This window comes from Sorex araneus, chromosome 3 (genome assembly GCF_027595985.1).
Source record: "Sorex araneus isolate mSorAra2 chromosome 3, mSorAra2.pri, whole genome shotgun sequence".
In the NCBI taxonomy this organism is placed as follows: domain Eukaryota; kingdom Metazoa; phylum Chordata; class Mammalia; order Eulipotyphla; family Soricidae; genus Sorex; species Sorex araneus.
In genome coordinates this window covers 27,508,780-27,525,164 of record NC_073304.1, presented here as the reverse complement: position 1 = coordinate 27,525,164, position 16,385 = coordinate 27,508,780, and the positions used below count along the sequence as shown (strand labels likewise).

The following is a 16,385-nucleotide window of genomic DNA, read 5'->3' as shown; positions in this document are numbered from 1 at the left end:
AGTAATTGAATAAAATAATGTGTAAACACACAATACATAACAACAACAACAACAAACAACAACAACAACAAACATTACCTCGAGGAGCAGGGAACAAGTGAGCAAACAAAATATTTCCTAAACTTTTGCCTTTGAAGTCAAACAGGATTCTGGTCTCAGACGACTGTTTTGTAGCTCTATTTCCGAGGGCTCTGTCTAGCTCCCAAAAAAAGACTGATTCAGGGCCGATAACACCGGGGTGCCCCAGATGGAGAAGGTGCAGTCTCCCTGCTTTCTCCAGATGGAATCCTGGCGACACTGAGCTTCTACTAACATGGCTCCGGTATGTGGGGACCAGAACTATTTTTCCAAACCGAATGGGAGCACTGGAACTGGGAAGTTCCATCCATTCCAGCCCACCTCTGACCCCAGAGGTCATGCCCTCAACCTGCCGCCCAGCACCATCTTGCTGCACTCAGCAGTGAAGAATCCAGGCCAGTGGGTACTACAACACCGGAGAATGCTCCGGACCCCAGACCGGGCCGATAACACCGGGGTGCCCCAGATGGAAAAGGTCTAGTCTTTTAAAAAGACTACACTTTCTCCAGATGGAATCCCAGCAATGCTGAGCTACTATGTGGGGACCAGGACTATTTCTCCAAACCTTTCCTGATATACAAAAAAACATTCAGGAGCGGCTCCTTCGCCCCTGAATGACCATCATCCCACAGACACACAAACCAATCTTGGAATGCAGCGGCTGCTGGCAGAAATACCTCTGGACTTAATTACTAAAATACCAGAATTCCAAAACCATGTGGCTGCTGTCTCGGCCATGTGACATCATATGCTCTTTATTATCAGCAATAGAAAACAAATGATTTAATGATGCCTTTTGTATAATCTCTTTGGCTCGATGTTTATTAAAAGAAAAATCAGTTTAACAGTAGATCTGGTGATTTTTTTCCACCTTTTTTTTTTAGGAATGTGTGTGCTGGAGGTCACACTAGAGGCTTCACACATGAGAGGCATGCACTGCACTGCACTGAGATTATACAAATCAGAGAGACAGAATGATTGGACCCACTGCTGTCTGTGTCTTAGAAAGAAGAGCTCATTCTATTTGTCAACAATTTTCTTCTGCAGGAAAGAAGTCACATTACTGGGGTAAGTTTTTGAGGTTTTCTTGTTTTGGAGAATTTGGTTATCAAATAGCAGCGGTTCTGCTTCAAGGCGTTTCTCCCTGCCTGTGTGTAGGTTCTTGACAAGAGTTGAACAATTTCGGCCTCTTGCATTTGGGTTCAGGAACTGGCTCTGCAACCAGGGATTTGGTTCACGGGGCTTCATACTCTGTGTAAAAAAAAAAAAAAAAGGACACATGAGCGTAGTCCTTTATTTTTTTCTTTTTTGCTTTTTGGGTCACACCTGGCAATGCACAGGGGTTACTCCTGGCTCATGCACATGCACTCAGGGATTACTCCTGGTGGTGCTCAGGGGACCATATGGGATGCTGGGAATTGAACCCGGGTCGGCTGTATGCAAGGCAAAGCGCTACCCACTGTGCTATCACTCCAGCCCCAAGCGTAGTCTTATGTGCAAGGCAGAGTCCAAGAGAAAGCCCCGTTTATGGTAGTTGATCAAATTTGCTCTTTGACTTACTCTAGTCAATAAAAAATGAGCCTCTAGGAATTCAAGATCTGACATCTCTTGGCTCCCAGTAGAGCCTCATGCATTTCCCACACATGTTGTAGACATAGTTAGCAGATTCTGGTCCATCTTGGGGTCTGAGAGGACCAGCCATGGGAGCATCTGACATTCTTTATCACAGCCACACACAGAGTCTTGGGGTCTGTGTCATCACCCATAGACCCCAGCTCTGTTTTAGGGCTCTTTCAGGCATCTGGCGGCAGTGGCACCAGTTTCAGTTGGCAGACCACACAGTCTTAGAGAGCACTCAGGAGAACAAAGTGGGCACAATGGCAAGGACACACTGTTCCTGGGTTCCATCATCAAGGTTCCACCGTTTTTGCCTGAGTTGCCCAAATGCTCATAAAAATACATAGAAGCCCAAGCGTTTGCTCCCTCCTTGGGCACTCAGGTGCCCCACAAGTCATGCAGGCTCTTCAGGCCCAGCGTCAACTATTCTAAAATAGGGAATGGCCAAACACATTCACATGTTCCTAAAAGGTATTTGCCTTGGCATTTTCCATCATTATTATTTTGCAGAAATGGCAGCAAGCATGGAGCATTCTTGCAACTATGACTAAAGAACCTTATTTCTGAGTAGAGTGAAGCAGATTCACTTTGTCAACAGAGGCAGGAAGATACTGCTGCTCCATAAACCAAGGTAGTGATGGGCAGGCTTGAGCATGTATCTAATTTTGTGAGTAGAGAAGCCCCGCACATCCGCCCAGGTCTTTGTAGAATGTGTCTGTTGCCTACTGAGAACTACTCTCTGTAAAGGCCAGTATAGCTGCCAGAGACATACTTGACCTGTGTTCTGAAACTTTCCTCAGGGGATCTGTTGCCCCGTGGGCCTTGCCTGCACACAGAACCTATGTGTCTATTAGGAAGCTCACTCCTCTACTGCTGTCCCTTCCTGCCCATAGCAACTCTAGAGTTAAGGACAAGGTCTGCGACAAGAACATGGGTTGGTTTTTTTTTTGTTTTTTTTTTTTTGCTTTTTGGGTCACACCCAGTGACGCTCAGGGGTTACTCCTGGCTTTGCACTCAGGAATTACTCCTGGCAGTGCTTGGGGGACCATATGGGATGCCGGGGATTGAACCCGGGTCGGCCGCATGCAAGGCAAACGCCCTACCCGCTGTGCTATCGCTCCGGCCCGAACATGGGTTGGTTTTAGTCCCAGCTCGGCTCCTTGTCCCAATACCTTTGTACAGAGTGGGACCTCACACAATGGCCTTGTCTGATATTAAGTTCCCCGGACCAACTTAAATTCCCATAGGGCATATGTAAGAATTACCTTAATCTCCCATCCCAGGCCACCATCCTATCCAATGCAAGAACTTTTTTGCCTCCTCTGTTCTTAGTTCCTCTGATCTAGGACTTATTTTTTATGCTCGTGTTGTTCTTGCCATTATGGACTTTAGCAGCATCTATGGTCTCTTATACTAGACATTAAAAGCATTCTGTCCAAAGCATTCCTTTGGAAGGGAAAATACTGCCTCCTCCCTCCAGTGGAGAGAACCAGAGTTCCTAGATCATGTGAGAAATACAAGATTGGACTGATATCTGGCTAGTGGTAAAATCTAAAGTTTTGGCAAGCATGTGGATAGGAATGTGACTGAGGAAAAGGGTTGAAGATCAAACAGTCACTGAAAAGGCCATATGGTCCATGTTCTCTAATTATGTTCATAATTGCTGACAACACTGGAAACTCTTCATGGGAATTTGGTAAACCTATTAATCATCACAAAAATGAACTTGTCCTTTGATTTACCAATTCCATTCCTGGGAATTTAAATGATGCAAATGATGACAGATAATCTTTAAAGGCAAAGCAATAATGGAGACAGTGGCTATATTTTCAACATTTTGGGGGAAGGGGACCCACAACCAATAGTGCTCTGGGGCTACTTGGGCTCTGTGCTTGGGTTCCTGAGAGGTACTAGGGCAGCATGGGGTGATCAAACTTGCTGTAACTCTCTCCCCAGCTTTTTTTTTTTTTTTTTTTTTGCTTTGTTGGGTCACACTCGGCGATGTACAGGGGTTACTCCTGGCTCTGCACTCAGGAATCACTCCTGGTGGTGCTCAAGGAACCATATGGGATGCTGGGAATCGAACCCGGTTGGCCGCTTGTAAGGCAAACGCTTTACCCTCTGTGCCATCGCTCCAGTCCCTCCCCTGCTTTCAATTTTAACACTTCAAGTTTACTAAGGTGTCTGTTAAATGAAAAAATAAAAATCTAGATTTAAGGGGTAGATTTTAGATTCAGAAGAAATGAGAGATTCAGGTGAGAGAAGTTGTAGCTAATGAAACAATTCCCAGCAATGACAATAACAGAAAACAAGTAGGTTAAGTCCATAGCTTCTTTTTCAGAAGAGTCCCATAGCCTGCCTTTTTTTTTTTCTCTTGAAGTCCATAGCATCAACCCACTGTGTTCTGGACTTAAACTGACTCTGCTTAAGGATCATTCCTGATGGGCTGGGATCAAAACCTGGTTGGGGGCCTGCAAGGCAAACACTCTGCCCGCTGTACTAATCTCTCGGTTTTCCTAATTGTTTCCCGAACTCCGTGTCGTTCAGGACTCACTCCTGGCACTACGCTCAGGAATTATTCGGAGGGCCATATGAGACGCTGGAGATGGAACCTGTTACTGCTTTGCCCATAAAGACTATCTGTCATCATTTGAATCATTTCAATTCCCAGGAACGGAATTGCTAAGTCAAAGGGCAAGTTCAGCCGTGTGCAAGGCAAGCGCCACTCCACCACTACTCCGCCCTCCCCCCCGCCCTATTTGAATTTTTTTTTTTAACTGCCCTCTCAAAACGGAATCTTTGTAAATTAGGCAGAACTCCGCGGCGCTAGAGCGTGGGAATGAAGTTCAGGTGGCAGGTGGCACTTTCGGAGGAGGGGGTGGGAGCGCGCGCCGGAGGTGCGGGAGAGGGGGCGTGGCCAGCAGCGGCGCCGGGGCCACGCCCCCTTCCCAGAAGGCCCCGCGGCCGCGGCCTGGCGCGCGCCTGTTCCCGGTGCGGGGCCGGGCGGGCCAGGTGGGGAGGACAGTCCCACCATGGACGGGCTCCGGGCGAGCGGCGGGCTGCTTCGGCGCGGGCGGCTGAGGCGCCGGCGCCCGCCGCAGCCCCACAGCGGGTCGGTCCTGGCGCTGTCGGTGCGACCCAGGAAGATCCGCAGGCAGCTGAGGAGAAGCGTGGCGTCCCGCATGGCCGCGCTGAGGGCCCAGGCGCTGCCCAGCGAGGACTCGGAGGACTCGAGAGTCGAGTCGACGGTCGAAGGGGCCGGAGACTCGCACCCGGACGCGGCCCGGCGAGAAGCCTACGGCCACCGGGGGGCCGGCGAGCGGCGGGAGGCCTCGCCCGCGGCCCGCGCGCTGCCCACGCCGCCGGCGCGCCTGGGGGACGCGCAGACCCAGCCCGGGCGCCTGGGGCCGCCCGCGGCGCCGCCCGCGCGCCTGGGGGAGGTGCCCGGGGCGCCGGCCCGCGTGGCGGACGCCGCGGCCCTGCTCCTGCCCGGCCCCTCGGCCGCGCTGTCGGCGCCGCCGGCGGACGGCGCGGCCGCGGAGATGCCCTGGGACTCGCCGCTGCAGCGCGTCTTGGCCGAGCTGAACCGCGTCCCCAGCAGCCGGCGGCGGGCGGCGCGCCTCTTCGAGTGGCTCATCGCGCCCATGCCGCCCGATCACTTCTACCGGCGCCTGTGGGAGCGCGAGGCGGTGCTGGTGCGGCGCCAGGACCACACCTACTACCAGGGGCTCTTCTCCACGGCCGACCTGGACTCCATGCTGCGCACCGAGGAGGTGCAGTTCGGGCAGCACCTGGACGCCGCGCGCTACGTCAACGGGCGGCGCGAGACCCTGAACCCCCCGGGCCGCGCCCTGCCCGCCGCCGCGTGGGCCCTGTACCAGGCCGGCTGCTCCTTGCGCCTCCTTTGTCCCCAGGCCTTCTCGTCCACCGTGTGGCAGTTTCTGGCCGTGCTCCAGGAGCAGTTTGGCAGCATGGCGGGCTCCAATGTTTACCTCACCCCCCCCAACTCGCAGGGCTTTGCCCCCCACTACGACGACATCGAGGCTTTCGTGCTGCAGCTGGAGGGCCGCAAACTCTGGCGCGTCTACCGGCCCCGGCACCCGGCTGAGGAGCTCGCCCTGACGTCCAGCCCCAACTTCAGCCAGGAAGACCTCGGGGAGCCCGTGCTGCAGACCGTGCTGGAGCCTGGAGATCTGCTCTATTTTCCTCGTGGCTTCATCCACCAAGCCGAATGCCAGGATGGAGTGCACTCCCTACACCTCACCTTGTCCACATACCAGCGCAACACCTGGGGCGACTTCCTGGAGGCCGTACTGCCCCTGGCCGTGCAGGCCGCCATGGAAGAAAACGTGGAGTTTCGAAGGGGCCTGCCCAGAGACTTCATGGATTACATGGGGGCCCAGCATTCCGATTCTAAGGATCCGCGGAGAACAGCTTTCATGGAGAAGGTGCGGGTCTTAGTTGCCCGCTTGGGACACTTTGCTCCTGTGGATGCTGTGGCTGACCAGCGAGCCAAAGACTTCATCCACGATTCTCTGCCCCCTGTGTTGACGGACAGAGAGCGAGCGCTCAGTGTTTACGGGCTCCCCATTCGCTGGGAGGCTGGAGAACCTGTAAACGTGGGCGCCCAGTTGACGACAGAGACAGAAGTGCACATGCTCCAGGACGGTATAGCTCGGCTGGTGGGTGAGGGAGGCCATTTGTTTCTCTATTACACGGTAGAAAACTCCCGTGTTTATCATCTGGAAGAACCCAAGTGCTTGGAGATATACCCACAGCAGGCCGATGCCATGGAACTCTTGCTTCGCTCCTATCCAGAGTTTGTCAGAGTGGGGGACCTGCCCTGTGACAGTGTGGAGGACCAGCTGTCCTTGGCAACAATGCTGTATGATAAGGGGCTGCTGCTCACTAAGATGCCTCTGAACTGACTCGTTTCTTGTTGACTGCTGTACTCCCGTCACATTTTGGGGGAGGCAAAAATTCTTGTTCTTACTTGATAACTGTCAGTGTGCTTACATACCTTTATGACTGCTTCAATATTGCAAGTAGTCTCAGTTGATCTTCTAGGAAATAACACTTCGCCTAGGCACAAAAGTAAAAGGCAGAAGTTGAAGGTAGAAAAAAGAGGAGTGATTTCTGCATCTTAACCTTGTTCCCTACCATTTCAGAGTACCAGCTTTATCCAGGCCTCTGGATTAAGTAGCATTTGCTGTATCATTCTGCTTGAGACATTAGTTTTTATTTGGAATTTGCATTCTTTGAGTTCTCTTTTGGCAATTGTTGGTGGGGGGGGTTGGGGGAAGAAGATGTGTTTGGGTCAGTACCCTATTTGTTACTGTGAGTTTGTATGACTGGTAGAAAAAACTATTAAAGTGCCAAAGAATGTTTCCCTTTTCTCAGGCTATATTTTAAGTGGCAGGTTTGAAGAAATGGGAGGGGATTGGAGGAAGAGGAGAGTCTGTCATGACAGGTAAAGGGTAACTTGGTTGGTGGTAGAATTGGAGTTAAATCTCCAACTTTGGGGGCAGAACCATTCATTTTCATCATGCTACTTAAACTCCAGCCAACCAGTGCTGTCGGTTATGAGTCTTGTTTGTTTCTAAGGGTATAGTGTTTATGCTCAGTGCTTGCATCCATGGCTGGCACTGTTGCGAAGGATTCAGCATATCATCTAGTTATGCACATATAGACATCAGTCAACCAGTTGGTAGCAAGCTGACCATGAAGGAGGTCTGATGTCCAAGTTACTTTCCACTCTCATTTTTTCCTGGCAGTTGGAAGCAATTTATCCAAATCTGGCAAGTGAATATTCTCATGGTTGATGGAAAAAAAGAGCCTGGTGTACCAGAGAGAGCACTGGACTTGGAAGCAGAAGACCTGGGTATAGGGTGGTGGCTAGGAGGCAGCTGACTGAGTAACCTGAGGTTGCTGCTGGATCTGGGCACACAGATTTTGTAAGTATATTTTGCTACAGCTTGATGTCTGCACCTCTTCACTAAGGTTATATTTGTAATCTTTAAGATTTTATTACCAGAACTGGTAGGTTTTGTTATGAATGGGAACTTTAAAAGGCTTGTTAAGTTGCAAAAGCATAGATGTACATAAAGTAAAAATGGCAGCTTCACATTCCATAGATGCCCACTATTAAAAGTTAAGCTTACAAAGCTTTTCTTTTTTAGGTTTTTGTGAAAATGTTTTTAATCCTTTAAGACAATTCAAATAGTGGCTGGAGCAATAGCATAGTGGGTAGGGCATTTGCTTTGCACGCGGCTGACCCGGTTCGAATCCCAGCATCCCATATGGTCCCCTGAGCACTGCCAGGGGTGATTCCTGAGTGCAGAGCCAGGAGTAACCCCTGTGCATCACCAGGTGTGACTCAAAAAGCAAAACAAACAAACAAAACAATTCAAATAAAGCCGGGCGCATTTATTTGGGTAGTGGGATAGGTTAGGGTCACACCTAGTGGGTGCTTAGGGATTACTCCTAGACTCTCTTCAGGGATCATTCAGTGTTGGCAGCACATAATGCCAGGCAAGTGCCTAACTAAACCTTGTACTGTCTCTAGCTCTGCTTTTTTCCCCCTTTTTCTTTTTAAATGGGACCAAATAGCAAATAAAAGCTTGGGTGAGGGGGGTCAGAGGAAGAGCAAAATAAAAACTCAAAACAAAGAGAGGTGGTCAAAAGGAAAGGAAGTAATCTTTCTTGGTTCTCATTCCACAGGGCTCCCAATTATTTCCCCAAATATTTAAATCCTGGAAAAGCTTGTTAAAAGAGTCAAGGTTAACCAAAAGAGTCAAGGCTTAACCAAAAAACCTACCCTGAAAAGTGTTTTGGAGAAAAGTTTGGAATTTCTGTGGTTCTTGGTCTGCTTTGGGTGGGAAGTAAACACGTTTTGCTTCTTCCTTCACTTTTTTAATGGCTGCTTCAATCTTGACTATATTCTGTGTCAACAAGTCTTTTTGGCTTAGTGCTTGAATCTAGATCAGAAAAAATTATACTGGATGAAACAGTCATCAACCTGCAAGTCATAAAAGAGTGCAATGGGCTTCCCAGTAAACGGTTCATAAATGGCTATGCAGGCTTCATGATGCTCAGTGCTAGGATTCACTGCTGTTTTCTGTTCTGTGTTGAGGTTCACTCCTGGCATGCTAAACCTGCACTTAGCTCATTGAGCTTTCTCCCTAGCCCTTAAAAGACATTCTTTTCTTTCAGTGCTGGGGATTAAACCCAGAGCCCCACATTTAAGGCAAAGCACGCTGGGGCCAGAGCAATAGTACAGAGGGTAAGGCACTTGGCTTGTATGCAGCCAACCCAGGTTTGATCCCCAGCATCCTATATGCTCTCAGCCCACTAGGAGTGATCCCTGAGATTATTATTGCATGTGGCCCAAAAGCCAACAAGGTTTAAAAAATAAAGCAAAGCACTCTACCACTGAGCTGTATCCCCAAGACGATATTATAATCCTGTCTTGCACAGATGTTGTATGTCTTCAAGTGCTAAAGCATATGTCATATTGTAGAAAGTGTTGCTATAATGGGGCAAGGGTTATATATTTAGGGAAAACAGTCTAAAGAACTCTAGTAATCCATGAATTTTCTTGTGAAGAAACAACTTGTATGTACTTATCTCTACTTACCCTGTTCTTGATGTTCTGAATCATTTCTTGGTTTTCATCATTTTCTAACTTGAACATCTTCATTGCCTTATGAATTTCTCTGAAAGATAAGACTTTTAGATTGTTCTTTCTATCCTTAAAAATGGTGTGGGGTTGGGTGGATAGAAAATACAGAATTTGTGATCAGAAAAGAATCCTGAATTCCAATTCCACCTCCAGTTTCGCTGATTTTCAAAAATAGTATGATGGTTAGTTTATACAGACATTGTATAGTTGAGATTTATTAGAAGATTCTACTAGTTACCTCTTACGAATACCTTTATAAAATATACTACACATGTCATCTCACTAATCCTGCAAACCCATAAGGTAAAACTACCATCTGAGTTCGAAAAGTGGGCTCAGAATTTTTAAGTAACTTATACAAATTCACATTGATAATGTATGTTTGATTGGGAGTTAAAATGTCTTTTTTTTTTTTTAACTCTAAAGTCTCATCACTGAATAGGTACTTGATGAACAAAATATCTTGAAGGCATCTGGGATGAGGAACAGGTGCCTGAGACACATACTCTGACTTTCAATCTAATTTAGGCTAATTTCAATCTTAATTTTTTTGTTACCCACTTGGGTAAGCAGATGAACAGCAGAGGTGAACCTGCATTTTTAAAGATATTGGGCAGCCTGGAAAGGCAGGAATATGGTCTATTAACACAAAGATAGGAGAACAGCGTGTAAGGTTGTGGCAGGAATCAGGTTCTGTGCTTACTTTACAACGGCATCATGTTCCTCTAGCAGAAGCACATGTAGGAAGGTATCCCTGACCTCATTCCCCTGAATTTGGAGGGCTAGGATGCTACGGCAGGCTTCTAGTCGTACACCTGGTGGCGATTCATAGTGCATAGCCCAGAGCAGGAGGTCTGTCAGCTGGGGACTCACTTGACCAATCTTTACCATTGCTGCAGAAATCAGAGGGCAAGAAGTTCCACAGTCACTAAGACTAAATTAGCTATATCCTAGATATCAGGTATAAATAACCCCTTACTGAATCAAGTATTGTAAATGCTAAGTTAAGTATTTTGTCTAGAGAGTCTCTTTTAGATGACAGTCACCATTAGAAATGATGACCGGGAGACTGGAGCTGTAGTACAGTGGGTGCGGTGCTTGCCTTGCATGTGGCTGATTTGGGTTCGATCCCCAGCATCCCCTATGGTCCCCCGAGCCTGACTCAGGAATAATTCCCATGTCATCCAGGAGTAACCCCTGAGCATCATCGGGTATGACCCAAAAACAAAAGAAGAAGGGAAAGAGGGAAAGAAAGTAAAGAAAGAGAATGGCCATTTTGAATGACCACTCGAAAGAGAACAGGGACCAGTTAGAGAGTAGTAGGGCATTATCTCTCAAGGATTCCTAGGATGGTATCCATCCCATTCTTGAGTCCATCAAATATGAGAATACACATATTTACCTTCTTTTCTAGGTAAATTAAATCAGATAACTCAGAGGACCAGTCTCGATAAGGCAGATTCATCAGGAGAAGGCAAAATTAGTATACAGATTACCTAGAACTGTTTCTGTTAGGTAACTGCCAGAGACTCAAAAAAAGAGAGGTACTGGCAAAGATCCCTAAAAAGAAACAGGAAATTGCAAAGCAGGGAACCAGGGAGCTAGCTCAGTGTCAGGAGCATGCTCTCAAAACTGAAAGGCAGATTTTTGAATCTGGTCTCACTGAGTTTTATAGTTGAAACTTCAGAGAAAGCAATTGTATCTAATAATGGAGATCTTCTGTTAACTTACATCTAATTCTGTGCTAAACGGGGTGTTTTTGGGAGGTGGTGGGACATACCTGGCAATGCTCAGGGCTGATTCCTGGCTCTGCTCAGCAATCACTCCTGTCAAGCTCGGACTACTATGGGGGGTGCTGGGAATCAGACCCGGGTTGACTGCTTACAAGGTGAACACCATACTGCCGAACTGTGTCTCTGGCCTCAACTTAACCTGATTTTGTTTAGCAGGGCTGTCTTACCTTTTTTCCTTAACAAGTATGACAGAGAACTAAACTCAAGATTCTTGTTTGTTTTGGGGCCATACCTGGCAGTTCTCAGGGGTTACTTCTGGCTGGGGACCATATGGGATGCCAGGGATTGAACTGTGTGGAAGGCAAGTACCCTACTTACTGTACTATCTCTCTGGCCCTAAACTCAGGATTTTTCATTTCTTTTTACATTAAAAAAGGGGGGGGCCATATATGGCAAATCAGGGGATACTCCTGGCTTCCTGGCTTTGCACTCAGCGGTCACTCCTGGAAGGGGTTAGGGGATCATATGGGATACTGGGGATTGAAACAGGGTCAGCTGCATGCAAGGCAAGCACCCTACACACTATACTATCTCTCTGAACCCGTTTCATTCTTTTTTTTTTCTTTTTGGGTCACATCCAACGATGTTCAGGGGTTACTCCTGGGTCTGCACTCAAGAATTGCTCCTGACAGTGCTAAGGGCATCTGCATGAGATGCTGAGGATTGAACCCTGTTGGCTGTGTGCAAGGCAAACACCCTACCTGCTGTACTATCTATCACTCTGGCCCCTTAATTAATTTTTTTTAAAGAAAAATTTCTCAGGCAAGGAACTTCTAAAGAGCTGTGATCATTCTTTTCCCTATATTCTGCCTCATTCCTAGAGAAATGCTGGAGTCATCTATACTACTATATGGGAACGCATCTGAGATTGAAGAACTCAGGTTACTCTTGTAATACCTTGAATGGCCAGGGCTTTGACTTTCCAGTAAGGGTCTCTCTCTATCAGATTCAGAAGGCATGTACGGACCTGGGATGGATAAAAGGCATGTTCAGTGGGAAAGAACAAAGTAAGAATAAACCAGAGACAGGGAAGCCTCTTGTCTCCAAAGTGTACTTTAACTGAAACATTAGTACTAGAGCCTGAAGTAGTAACCTGCAAAAATAGCACTGCACTGTAGCACTGTCGTCCCCTTGTTCATCGATTTGCTCGAGCGGGCACCAGTAATGTCTCCAATGTGAGACTTGTTACTGTTTTTGGCATATCGAATATGCCACAGGTAGCTTGCCAGGCTCTGCTGTGCCGGCAGGATACTCTTGGTAGCTTGCTGGGCTCTCCAGAGAGGGATGGAAAATCGAACCCGGGTCGGCAAAAATAGTAAATTAACTAAATTATATCTATAGATTGATGTCCTCAGTTCTCAGATCTGTGACTTTGTAGCTCCCTTTGTAAACTCTACCAGGCTTCCCCCAAACAACTAGGGATTATTAACTTGAGTCACTGGAGTTGATCCTCAAACCCCTCAGTGCCCATGTAATGCAGTAAGCTAGTTGACTGAGGTGAGAAGAGGATTCATGGATGTGTTCCAGAGTACAGTGTGGGTGCTTCAATGGCAGGAGCCACATGTGATCCTGTTGATGTGGCCTGTCCACCCCCTGATCTTCCTAGTTCTGGTCCTGTGTGTCCCCACAGAATGGTCACCAAGACTGGGTACAACAAGAGAAGCTCAGGGTACTGGCCTCTGGGATACTCAGGTAAGATGGGAATGTGTTCCCTTGACTTACCATCTGATCGTGAATCTGCAGGGCACCAGCTGCCACACAGGCTGCCTGCCGAACCGCCACGTACTCATCAGAGAAGCAGTTCAGGAAGTGTGGGAGAAGCTTGGCGGTCATGAGCTTGAGCCTGCCAATCAGGTTGAGGGCTTTCACACGATCTTGGGGAGTGCCTTGACTCAGCTTCACTCTGTAAGCCACAGACATTTTTATTTCCCTTCTTAAATTTGGGCTGTCATTCCCCTCCCTCTACCCCCTTGCCCCCCCAGCTCAGGCTACACTTGGGATAAAATCCAACCTTTATGAGCTCTCACATAATCTGTCTTACTCTTTTCTAGTCAATTTTATGCTCATTAGGTTAAATTTCACCAGATAAGAATTAGCTGTCAGATTTACTTGAACCTAGCACTCGCTAGGTACTAGGTTGAATGACTGAATAAAGAAACTGAGCACAAAAAAAAAAAAATGGAATACTGTATGACTGAAATCTATTCATGAACAGCTTTGTAATGGTCTATCCTACAGTGATTCAATAAAAATTTTTTTTTTTTTTTTTTTTGCTTTTTGGGTCACACCCAGAGATGCTCAGAGGTTACTCCTGGCTCTGCACTCAGGAATCACCCCTGGCAATGCTCAGGGGACCATATGGGATGCTGGGATTCGAACCCGGGTCGGCCGCGTGCAAGGCAAACGCCCTACCCGCTGTGCTATTCCTCCAGCCCCTAAAAAAAAATTTTTTAAATAAAAAAAAAAAAGGAAACAATATCTTGTCATAGACAAGGCCACTTCTTCACTGCCTTCAAATGTACCATGCTGTTTTGTACTTGAGCTCTCAGCCTTTTCCTTTTCTCCTTATGTGATACTATCTAGTCTCGAGGAAATCTGGCCTTAATGTATCTTTTCTGTATAATCATAATCATAACAGGCTTTTCAAATCTTTCAAACTTCAAAAACTGCATAATACTGAGGGGGAATTCAACTAGTGAGTTGTTAGCCACATGGTTAGTGTCTATAGAGATTGCTAACTTTCATTTTTTGAAAAAAATCCCGCAATGGGGCCTAGAACAATACTGAGGATAAAGAACAAGTTAACAGGTGGCTGACTGGCTCCCCAGCCACCAGTTTTTGTTGTTTTGGTGCCACAACTGGTGGCACTGGAGCTACTTCCAGTAAGTTGCTTGGAGGTGGCTCCTAGTACTGGGGAAGATGCAGTGCCTGGGAATTGAACCTGCATGCAAAGTATGCACACCAGCCCTGTGGGCCCTTTCCTCAGTTCCCTAAACACTTTGTATTATCTTTTGGCCACACTTGGCAGTGCTCAGGGCTTACACCAGCTGTGTCAGTCACTCCTGAAGGGATTGGGGGGGGCGGGCAGGGGGACCATATGAAGTGCTGGAAATAAAAACCAGGTAGACTACATGCAAGGCAAGCGCCCTACCCGCTACACCATCTTTCCAGCCCCCTTCTCTGAACACTTTAAAGAGAAGTTTCTTCATTCCTGTGAGTAGGTCTTACCTGATTGCATCGTGTACCTCCTTACCAAGGTTCATTTGTCCCAGAGCATGGGCAGCTGTTTGTCTCACCTCCTTATTCCAGTCACTCCACATTAGCTGGATAAACTTATGTTTAATATCCTATCAATAGGTATAAGAGTACCATTTATTAAGTGTCAGTGGTGTACTCAGCACTGTTAAAATATTTTCACCCATAACTTACTCTCCCCCAAACAATCCAGTGAGGCAAAGATCCCTTCATGGATGCCTAAATGAAGGCTCAGAGTCACTTACCCATGGTTCATCTGTTGTGTGCTGGAGTCAGAACTCAGACCTGAGTCTTTTCCAAGTTCCTGCTTTGACCCACAAGGTACCGTACTAACCGAAGTACTTGGAGCACCATTTCTGGTGCTGTGGGTTGAACCCAGATTGCTTGTGTGCAAAACAAGTACCCTGCTACTGTACTATCTCTGGCCCCCCAGATGTGGGATATTTGAGGATAATTCTGGGTTAGGAGTAAGAGGTAGCAATATAGGGATAGTATTTTTGTACGAATGGGATTCTTAATAGCAGCAAATAGAGGAAAGGCTTACTAGCCTAGTTTTGCTTAGGTTTTCTGTCGTGGGGAAGCCTAACAAGAAGACTTACCAAACTGACATCTCTGTTAATCTGGGCAAGAACTCGGCAGGCCACAACCCGGTCCCTCCAGTCACCACTGTTCAACTCTACGGCAAGCATGGTGTTAATCAGTGTCTGAGGAAATGGAATAGTTTAGTATTATGTGAATATTCATTTTGGGAGGAGGGGGACAGTGAAGAAATTTCATCCTAACATGGCATCCATCATAATGTCACAAGGGGACATGAGATGTTCATTTTTGGCAAAAGAAAATATTGGTGAGGGCTGGAAAGATAATATAGCAGGATTGCCCTTCATGCAGCTAAACTGGGTTTGATGCCCAACATCTCGTATATTTCCCTGAGCACTCCCAGGGGTAATCCCCAAACACCACCAAGTGTGGACCCCTGCACACCCCACCCCCACAAATGGCAACCTACTTTTGATCTTTCAGCTATTGTCATTTTCTAATATATATGAGAATACACATACACACACATTTCAGTTCACCCACACTTTAGATTTATTTTCTGCTTGAGATCATCCTACTCAACCACCCACATTTTCCCAACCACATGCACTGATCTCAGAGACCCCAAACTTTTATTATTTTCTGACCCTGTAATGAACACTTACTGTCTGCTTATTGAGATAGCGCAGTAGCAGACATGAATGCTGTTCAGTGTTCTTGTCCTTCTTGTTAAACAGCTGATAGAGGATCCGCTTAATCACGGGATACGTGGCAACACCTTCCAGAGCCAAGCACTGAGCCGCAGCCCAGCTGTTCACACTGTTACCTGCCACAGCGGGGTAGAAAAAAAGGCATCCAGAATGGCAGTGTATCCTCACCACAGAGAAAACAAGAATTTAGTTTGTACCCATGAAGGATGTCTGGTACCTCACTTTCCCGTGTCTCTCTCAGTCTAAATATCCATCCCATACTATATCACATTTAAATGGATCATATCAAGATTTTAAACATAGAATGAATAACCAACCTGAAAAGTCAGATTCAATTAAGTAACGGAGCAGAACAGCAACTCTGGCCTGGCTGAGGGTAGATAGCATGGAGTGGGGGTTATTTATTGCTCCTGCCCTCCCCATCCACCACGTCTCCCCACTCCCAGCAGGTGCATCTCTTAGATCTTGGTCTTATTTCCAGCCAAGTCATTCTGATTGTGTTAATCCAACAATGCATGTAGATAGTACCTGTAAATCACTGTGCAAAAATGTGCAAGAAATGTTTTCAGTGATTTTTTGATTAATGTTCAAAATGTATTCAATATTGTTACTTCATTTTTGAAAATAAAATCCTTTTGTATAAAGGCATGTGGTTTCCCTGTGTTTACTGCAGCACCATTTGCAATAGTCAAGATCTGGAACCAACCCCAG

The 16,385-nt window shown here is 47.0% G+C and overlaps 2 protein-coding genes across 7 annotated transcripts in view; one reads left to right on the top strand and one right to left on the bottom strand.

Moving 5' to 3' along the window:
* Nucleotides 1-808: 808 nt before the first annotated feature.
* HEATR4 (HEAT repeat containing 4) overlaps nt 809-16,385 on the bottom strand; it is a 71,818-nt gene continuing 56,241 nt past the window's right edge. For all 6 annotated transcript variants that reach the window (XM_055133194.1, XM_055133191.1, XM_055133190.1 and 3 more), the window contains 10 exons: nt 15,630-15,790; nt 15,024-15,128; nt 14,398-14,516; nt 12,892-13,072; nt 12,067-12,136; nt 10,080-10,269; nt 9,332-9,410; nt 8,513-8,672; nt 6,716-6,777; nt 809-1,329 (listed from right to left, as the gene is read on the bottom strand). In XM_055133194.1, coding sequence (XP_054989169.1) covers nt 1,099-1,329; nt 6,716-6,777; nt 8,513-8,672; nt 9,332-9,410; nt 10,080-10,269; nt 12,067-12,136; nt 12,892-13,072; nt 14,398-14,516; nt 15,024-15,128; nt 15,630-15,790 — 1,358 coding nt within the window. In that variant the 3' untranslated portion in view covers nt 809-1,098. The remainder of the gene's footprint in view (nt 1,330-6,715; nt 6,778-8,512; nt 8,673-9,331; nt 9,411-10,079; nt 10,270-12,066; nt 12,137-12,891; nt 13,073-14,397; nt 14,517-15,023; nt 15,129-15,629; nt 15,791-16,385) is intronic.
* RIOX1 (ribosomal oxygenase 1) lies at nt 4,647-16,316 on the top strand. The gene is made up of 3 exons (XM_012933617.2): nt 4,647-6,809; nt 7,470-7,649; nt 15,702-16,316. The coding sequence occupies exon 1, from the start codon at nt 4,728-4,730 to the stop codon at nt 6,621-6,623; it is 1,896 nt and encodes a 631-aa protein (XP_012789071.2). The 5' UTR covers nt 4,647-4,727; the 3' UTR covers nt 6,624-6,809; nt 7,470-7,649; nt 15,702-16,316.